The sequence below is a fragment of the Peromyscus eremicus genome, chromosome 20 (genome assembly GCF_949786415.1).
Source record: "Peromyscus eremicus chromosome 20, PerEre_H2_v1, whole genome shotgun sequence".
In the NCBI taxonomy this organism is placed as follows: domain Eukaryota; kingdom Metazoa; phylum Chordata; class Mammalia; order Rodentia; family Cricetidae; genus Peromyscus; species Peromyscus eremicus.
Genome location: NC_081436.1, coordinates 33,785,231 through 33,794,059, shown reverse-complemented (window position 1 = coordinate 33,794,059; position 8,829 = coordinate 33,785,231). Strand labels below are relative to the sequence as shown.

Sequence of the window (8,829 nt, the reverse complement as noted above, 5' to 3'; positions counted from 1 at the left end):
AAGAGCAGTCGGTGTGCTTAACTGCTAAGCCATCTCTCCAGCCCCCGTACTTATATCTTAAACAGACATAAAATACAAGTTGGGCCAAAAAACTATCTAACACAGCCATGGTGGTGAGGAGGTCCAAAGGGAGAGGTAGGAAAAAGCTGTATTTTATTACCACTGGCATGTTCCACCTGTCTTACAAAATCAGTCCAGGAAGGAAGTTGTGAGGCATCCACCCTTCTGTCCTTCCTGGATGTCCACAAAGATATAGACAGCCGGGAACACCAAGACCTCAGTGTTTCTACCCGGCCAGCACTGTGGAAAGTCTGCTTGGAATGGGGGTGGGGGGGTGGGGGGGTGGCTCCTACAGCATGGAATGCCCCAGAGCCTCCTGTTACATCCACATCTCTCTCTTTCTCATCAAACCCTTCTCAGGGAAGAGCTGAAGGATGTCTGATATTCCTCCTATCCCTAGGAATATAAACAACAATGGATGCTTCCTGTGTGAGCCAAGGTCTCTGCCTTGGTCAAAGCCTCTCAAGGTTCAGCAGCCACTTGAGTCTGTCCGTAATCATAGAGCTTGGCAATCATCCTCGTTCAGAGGTAACTGAACCTGGTGGACAGCTCTAGTAACTTGCTGAGGACACTTGTGAGGTGACAGGATCAGAGTGGGGACAGATTCTCTGCCTCCACTTTGGTCGCTGGCCATATCTAGAGACCTTGTTTGGACAGGAGGCTCCTAGAACATTGGCTGACCCTGCCACCTCAGTCTATCAAATGGCCAACTCCAGTCTCTTCAGGGAACTCCCCCCACTTCGTGGAGCTGGTTTATGGATAATCTTTCCCACCTTCCCTTTGCAGCTACCCCCACTCTGGATCAAAGTGGAAATTTTCTTTGTCCACTGTCCAGTGTACACCGGGTGACAGGGGTCAGCCCAGCTGCTCTCCCACCATAACCCCACAGCAAGGCTCATGGCTCTTTCACAGGCCACTGCTTCTAACTAACTCATGCAAACAGAGGGTCCTTTGTTCCTCTGAGGCCAGGCCTCTCTCATCTGCTGGTGCCAAGACATTGTTTGACCTCCTGCTGAAGCGCTAGAGGGTCCTGTGGGGTGAGGTGAGAGGTACCAGGATGCCAGCAGGAAGTGCCACTGTCTGTGTATCTGTCTCTGCACCCCTGTACACAGCTCCACTGGGAAGAGGGGACTTGGGTGGAGGGAGTGCAAACTACCCCCTAAGAAGGATGAGGAATAGGCACAAAAGGCTTTTATTTCCCCCACCTCCCTGAATGAGAGGTGAAGAGAGAAAATGCATTTATTTTAAAAGCATACAGAATTCCAAGCTGGGCCCTTGTGATAGAGGAGTGAGGGGTCAGTCATTTGTTCCCAGCGCTCCTGCACTGAGGAAGGTGGGGCTCAGTGGAGCTCTTGGATGGTCCCTCCCTCCCTACCCAGTGGTTAACTTCAAATACGTAAGGCCACTTGCTGTGTGGTGTCTGTCTCCCTTTCACAGACAGCACAGAGGGCCCAGAGGAGGAGGAGCACCTGGGGTGAGGCTGGGGGGCAAAGGGCTGGGGCGGTAACCAAAGAAGATGCTGATGGGGATGGGATTCTCTGGATCCTGAAGCAAGGAAGGGGCAGGGCAGGACAGTTGATGTAAAAGTCTTCCGGAAACAGAGGATGCTGGGACAGGGGTGTGATTTGTGCTGAGGATGGGGGTTCTGTATTGCTGGTGATGCACTGGCCTTGCTCACACAAGGACAGTGTAGAGAACACCATCTGGGCCAGTAGGCAAGGTTAGGTGGTCCCCAGTGCCCACAAAGTCAAGGCTGCTGAAGGAGACGAGGGTCCTCTAGAGTTCTGGGGCCGGCTGCTCCCCAACCTGCTCCTCCACGGGCTGAACAGCCTCTTGTACATACACGATGAACTCTGAGGCCTCCCCGCCTTGTGTGTACACGGTCACTGTCTCAATGCCCTCCACGTCATCAGAGGACACCACCAGATGGTGCTGCTCGGCTAGCTCCACGGAGGCCTGCTGCAGAGTCTCCTGGATCATGACAGTGTGGTTGGAACTGGGCTCCTCATCGGTGACCTGGGAGGGAAAGAGAAAGGTGACACAGGTCCAACAGTAATGTCGGGATCACAAAGGTGGCATTGGAAGCTGCACACAATCCTCTCATCAATGCTGCATTGACTTGGGCCCTTTCCATGGAAGAGGAGAATGAGACTCCGTGACATGTAGTGACATGGTCAGGGTCTTTTCCATGATGCAAATGGAAGAATCCACACCCCAAATCCAAACTCCCATCCTGATGTCAAGCTGCCTCCTCTGACTTCCACAAGGTGTGGAGCCACTAAAGCATGGTGGTTAGAAGGCACCATGGGGTTCCTGAGTGCACAAACACTCAATATAGGGTAAAAGGCTCCTAAAAATATATAGCTGGTTCATTTGATGTTGACAAAGTGGCTAGGTTCTTCCTGGACTCTCCATTTTTACCACTCTGGGAATCGTACTTTGACTGCTACAGTTCCCAAAGGCTGTCTATCAGTGTGGATGCCTGTCCATTCTTTGGAGGCCTGCCAATAGATACATGCTGCTACAGAGCTGAGCAGGGGTGGCCAAGGAGCACTGACAGAGGAGAGAACCAGCTGACTCCTACAGCCAGGACTTTCTCGGTAGCTCTAAGATGGCAGAGTCCAGTTAAGGCTAAGTTCTTACCAATGCTAAGGTATCATGTCTCTGACCATCAGCTCTGGGCTGTTTTAAATTTAATACTAACTATCTTTAACCTAAGAAGAGGAATAGGAGACAAATTTAGGAAGAGTTGAGAGCCTGGATTGTAACTAAGGGAAGGACTGCAAAACAAGCCAGGGGCTGGTGGGTACGCCCACTGGCCCATGGGGGATGTTGGAGTAGCTATCCTTTCTGGGGTCTGAGTGGCAAGGGGGTGTGCCCTGCACTGCACTGAGAAGGTGTGAATGTCAGCTCCAGGACTTCTGGGAAGCTTGGGCAAGACCCTCTACAACCTTTGGCCTACCTTTCAGTGAAAGAGGAACCAGCATGTCCACCTCAGGACACCACCGAGGGAATCATATGTTGTAGAAAATTATTTTAACTATGTAAAGATGTGTTACATTTGTTTATGCTGAGAAGTATTATTTTAACTGTGTAAAGGTATGTTACTTTTGTCTATACTGCATTTGTTTAATGATATAAGGATGTGATTAATTATGTGAAGATGTGTTGCATCAGTATCACCTTGCCTGCCTAAGCAACTTGATTGGCCTAATAAAAAGCTGAATGGCCAATAGCAGGGCAGAGAAAGGCTAGGCAGGGCTGGCAGGCAGAGAGAATAAATAGGAGGGGAAATCTAAGCTCAAGAGGAGGGAGAGGAGAATGAGAGGCACACACCAGGGCAAGAGGCCAGGCAGCCACTAGTGAGGCAGCAGACACGAGAAGCCGTGAAGGTAAAATACACAGAAGAAAGAAGAGCAAGAAACCCCTCAGCAAGAGATAGATAAAGAGAAACAGGTTAATTTAAGTTAAAAGAGCTACCCAGAAATGTGCCTAAGCTAGGCCAAGCACTCAAAACTAATAAGTCTCTGTGTCATGATTCGGGAGCTGGTTGGTGGCCCCATAGAAAAAAGCTTATTGTACATTTTGGCATTCCATTGTGGGGCCCACGTTTCCACATAGGACCTGAGAAAGCTGGGGGGCAGGGGGAGGAAAAGAAAAGAAAAAAACAAAAAGAAAAACAAAAAATGGATATGGCTCCTTTCAGAGTCTCTGCCATGCAGCAAGCCCTTGGGCAGCCAGTACACTAAGTAGAAACAAAAGGCTAAGTAAAAAAGTCAACTTCTTAGAGCTGGTGTGATTGAACTCAGTTCCTGGTTAGACACAACTTGGGACCAGGCCAGGAGCTTAAGGCTCAGCTCTCACAGACCCGAGGAGGGGGCAGAACCAGCTACCAAAGCTGCAGCAGTTTAAGATTTTGCTCATGCAGACAGGAAAGGCAACTGTTTACAAAGCGGGCACTACCTAGCACCACTGTCTTCTGAATAATTCATTTCTTCATCCATTTAAGAAAACATTTTCTTCAATACCTTCTGATGGCCTGTACTGACTGCCTGTCATTTGACAAAACTGTTACTTTTACCGATAGACATAAACCATGGGAGGGTAGGGACAGTGTCTGTCTTGTCACAGTGATTTCCCAAGATCCAAGGTCAATGCACGGAACAGAGCAAGTGTCCAATAGTTGTTAAATGATGGTCTACTGGATCCCGGGTGCTGTGATGTGTGGTAAGATAGCACCACAAGGAGATGAGAATGGATGGGGGCGGCACAAAACAAGTCATGACCACATCACAGATGACTTCTGGGTCCCATGCAGGTGTGGGGTGCGTTTCCAGGAGGGTGGGGACAGGGAAAAGGACACCCAGGAGATGAGGAAAACTTGCTAAGGCAGTCACACAAGCTCCCACTCATGACACTTCAGACTCTTCTGGCTTGTGACCGACAGCACCATAGTGGCCTCCTGCCCATCCATGACTCTAGCTTGGAGGGTCTCAGCTCAGCCCCTTAATTACTGAAGTCGACTGAGCAGGAACAAGTAGGGCAGGTTCAGTTCCTAGAGACTCAGGGGAAAAGAAACCTGTGCGGGGAGTCTGGGCATTCTGATCACAGATACTAAAAGGAGACTGGGAGAATTCAGAAGCTGCAAAGCTATTCTGAGGGAAAACTATCTAGCCGTTTCTTTATTTTTATTTATTCAAATAAACCAAAACACTATTCCCCTTCTTTTACTGTTTATATCCATTTTGTTTATCTTGGAAGATGCACCAGGAACCAAGACTGTAGAAGTAAATACCGACTTCTGTCACTTTGAAAGACAGTACCTGACAGGAGATTGGGAAGGGGGAAGGATCATGCTAAAAATCTCTTCCCTTACCTGTTGGTAAATTACAGAGGAAGGAAGGGACGGGTGATAAACACTAAGGTCCTCAGGACTGCACTTATGTAAAAAAGACAGCATGCTCCAGGTAAGTGTGACAGGATCATGTATCACGACATAGTGAGATCACGTGATACACAGGGCTGTGCACAGGACGGCAGTGTGATGCCTGGGGAAAAGGGCAGCTGCGGTCTAAAGCAATGTCTACAATGAGCTCTGAAGATCTAAGAGCCTTAGCCATCAACACATAGACGGAGCCTCTATTTCACAGGGCAAGGCAGAGGTTTCTGAGAAGGCCAGGCCTCACCCCATCTAAACTTCCCCTCTTACCACCTTGCTGAACATTTACATCGATTTATCTGCTACCTTTTGTAAGTGTTAAAGTCCTCTTAACTCTTAGAGAGCTCTCTCTCTCCATCTGTTTATCTTCTTCAGTTTCCAGCCCCAGGTTGGTTTTGTCCAGCAATACCAGTACTATATTCATACATTGATTCTCATGCACAGTACATCACATTTGGTTGGATTAAGTCACCAGACAAGGTGGTGGATGATGCTGACTGTGCATTTCCCTGAAGTCCTAGCACAGACACGTGTTTGGTCAGCACAGGTCAAGCTCACTTGGGGCTCCCTGAGTTCACCTGCTGCCTGTTGGTGTACCTGCCGCACACACTCAGCTCCATAACGAGCCGGGGGAAAGGAAGGCTTTACAAAAGGGGCTCGTGAGCCTTTCTCGGTGTGTGCTCCTCAAGCATTCTAAGAGTCACCTGACCTATGGGCTCTTCTGCCATTGCTGTAAGCCATGCACTTCCTGCCCTGTTCCCAGAGAAGTTAACAGCTGCCAGTGTCAGCGGTTTACTGCATACTCTCCCAAGCCTCACCCCAACTGCTCATACATACTATCTGTTCCCTCTTCACAAATGGGGTCATGAAGCTCCTGGGGGTCCAGGGACCTCTAAGGTCGAGCAGTTCACAAGTAGCAAAAGCTGGACCTGGTCTGTATGAATGAGTCTAGAGCTCTTCCTCGGCTGGCGCAGCGTGGCAGTGACTAATGGTATCACATGTCACAGATTGATAGGATAGAATTATTGCTCCTTAGCCACCCGAGGCAGACAAAGGTTGGCTGTACAGCTCTAACCATTCTCTTTGTTCAAAATGATCACTCTAGCAGCTTAATCTATTAGCACAGGCTTAAAATTGTGCTCTGCAGCAGAAATAATATAGGTTTCACAGTGTCATTACCCCCTGAGATGGATACTCCATTTTCCTCAAATGCTGTATCTAACATGTCCTTCAGCTAAATTATTAGCAGCACAGATAGCTTAATAGAAAACCGTAACCCACAGGACTATACAGATTATTCACTAAATCAGGTCCTGCGTTCTGTCTCAAGTGTTTTAGGATCAGGACTGAAGCCTGCTAATGCCCCACACTTGGCGGCTCTCTTGATGCTGGAGAGCAGCTTCCTGTGGGGACCCTGTCTGTTCACCTTCATCTCATGGTCCACTCTGCAGCATGGATGGGGATTCTGCGGGATGCCATGTCATCCAGGGCCTTCTAATCACTTCATGGTCTATTTCCATATTCCTCACCTGTTTTTTCTTCTCCCCCTTCTTCAGCTCCTTTCTATATTTTTTCTTTTCTTTTTTTTTTTTTTTTTTTTTTTTTTTTTTTTTTTTTTTTTTTTTTTTGGCTGTTCAAGACAGGTGTAGCTTTGCGCCTTTTCTGGAACTCACCCAGGCTGGCCTCGAACTCACATAGATTCGCCTGACTCTGCCTCCCGAGTGCTGGGATAAAGGGGTGCACCACCACTGTCCGGCTCTTTCTATACTTTCAATCCATCCTCACAAGTTTAAATGTTCTCTTTCCCAACTTCCAAGAAAGTCCTAGAAATCCCTCCTGCTCACAGATCCTCAAGGAAGAAGCACCACGTCACTCCCTCAGGCCTCCATGGACCTGAATGGGTTTTGTGTTACAATCCACCTCCAAGTTCTCCTTGTAGACCTGTAGCATCTGGTGAGAACAGCAATACTTGCTGTGCAGATGCTAGCTTAAACAGCAGTGTTTGTCCTGATGATCTAGCAGTCACTCCTGCAACACCCAAAGGAACTTCGCACCAAGCCTCAGAGGGTGTGGGACTCAGGGAAGATGAAAAGCAGGGCCCTCCCTACCACAGCCATGGATGGTCCAGTGCATGATAAGGCTACATCCAGGGCCCTGGGCTTCTGGTACTTAAAATAACACAAGATTGAGCCAAGTGAGCAACAGTGTGTTGGGACCACTGCACAGCCTCTTCCTGAGTCTCCTATCAGTTTCTTGGGCTGGACTGAAGCACAATCTCATTACTGTCTCTTTGATAAGAATACACTGAGAGGCTCCTCTGCCAGAGTGTTTCATGCCTCAAGGTCATAAACAGGGAGCAGAACCATCCTTCAGAGCATGGTCCCATGGACTGGGCACACTCCACCTTACATCCTCAGCACCCAACACTGGCCAGGAGAAAAATGTGAGGAGGCACCTTGTCCAACAAAATACCACAGAAAAGCGGCAGTCCATGGGAAGCCTGCAGAGTACTTCTTCCTCAAGGCAGCTCTTGACCTTCAGCTCACAGCCCCCAACACTTTCTGAGTCTCAACCTGAGCACATGTCCTTCTGTTTGAGACTGCAGCAACCACAACCTCCTGGGACATCAAAACAACCCAGAGACTCAGCCAAGGACACGGAAATATGATAAACAAAGATAATTAAGGGAAGACAAAGCTGTAGCTCACGGCTGAATCTCACAGAGGCGGCGATGAGGAAAGGAGGAAATGTTCTTACTAGCTGCCACTGAAAGGAGCACTCTCTAAAGCTACCAGGGAACAGAATGAACAGGACACAGCTGCAGCACACCTTCACCCAGACATCTCCAAACCGTCTGCAAACAACTCCCTGGCACCAGATGCCCACACACCTGTGCGGGGCTCCTGGCCACATCCTCATCAACCATCTACTAAAACAAGTTTGAGCTCAGTTCCAATGGGCATTGAACTGCCAGTCTTCAGACAGGGAAAGCTGGATCCAGCGTGGCACATAAATAAATGATGGTTAAGGGAAGATGAACATTGATCAGTTGCCCACAATGAAAAGAAACCAGAAGCATAGAGTGGGAAGGCCTTAAGCGTGTGACAATCGCCTTGTCACATATATCGTTTACCACTGAATGAACACAACCAGCAGCACCCTGCCATTACATGCTGCCCATGTGCCCAAGCCCGAGGGCCCTTGCAGGCTTGCAAGCAGACAAGTGGTTTCACTTCAAGGGTCATCGTTGGAGGGTCTTGTCAGGATAGGGACTCTCATGTATGCCTTTCAAGAGACACAAGGTCAAGTCCACCATCGTGTCCGTCACTGTTGCTGCCATTACCAGGAAATCACACAACTTCAGGCATCCTTCACACTGCAAATCCATTTTAAATAACCTGAGCCAGGTTCCTTTTTATTAAACCATGCCTTGGAGAACAGCTCTCTCTAGATGTCATTAGTGTCCAGGGTAAGGAAGGCACCTAGGGCTGCAGCTCAGCCAATGAACAAAGCCACTACTTACTCTCTCCTCTCTGGCACTCCTGTTGCTCAGGACTGGTGCTCAAAACCGGCTGGGAACTCTGTGATAGGGAGACGGTCACAGGGCTCAGAATGTCAGCAGGAGGACTAACCATGCTCAAGACAATTCACAGAGCATCATGAATGGGCATCACGGGCAGGGCTATTAATGAGACCAGGCACAGATGACACAAGAATCCAAGAGTCAAACTCTCATGTGTGGGGTGTGTGTGTGTGTGTGTGTGTGTGTGTGTGTGTATGGTGGTGGTGGTGGGGTGACTCTATGTGAGAAAATATGGGAAGAAAGATGG

At 48.7% G+C, this 8,829-nt stretch overlaps 1 protein-coding gene across 4 annotated transcripts in view; it reads right to left on the bottom strand.

Annotated features, from left to right (window-relative positions):
• Window positions 1–1,250: 1,250 nt before the first annotated feature.
• Window positions 1,251–8,829, bottom strand: part of Zfat (zinc finger and AT-hook domain containing) — a 183,246-nt gene continuing 175,667 nt past the window's right edge. For all 4 annotated transcript variants that reach the window (XM_059246900.1, XM_059246899.1, XM_059246901.1 and 1 more), the window contains exon 16: window positions 1,251–2,076. In XM_059246900.1, the coding sequence (XP_059102883.1) occupies window positions 1,837–2,076 (240 nt within the window). In that variant the 3' untranslated portion in view covers window positions 1,251–1,836. The remainder of the gene's footprint in view (window positions 2,077–8,829) is intronic.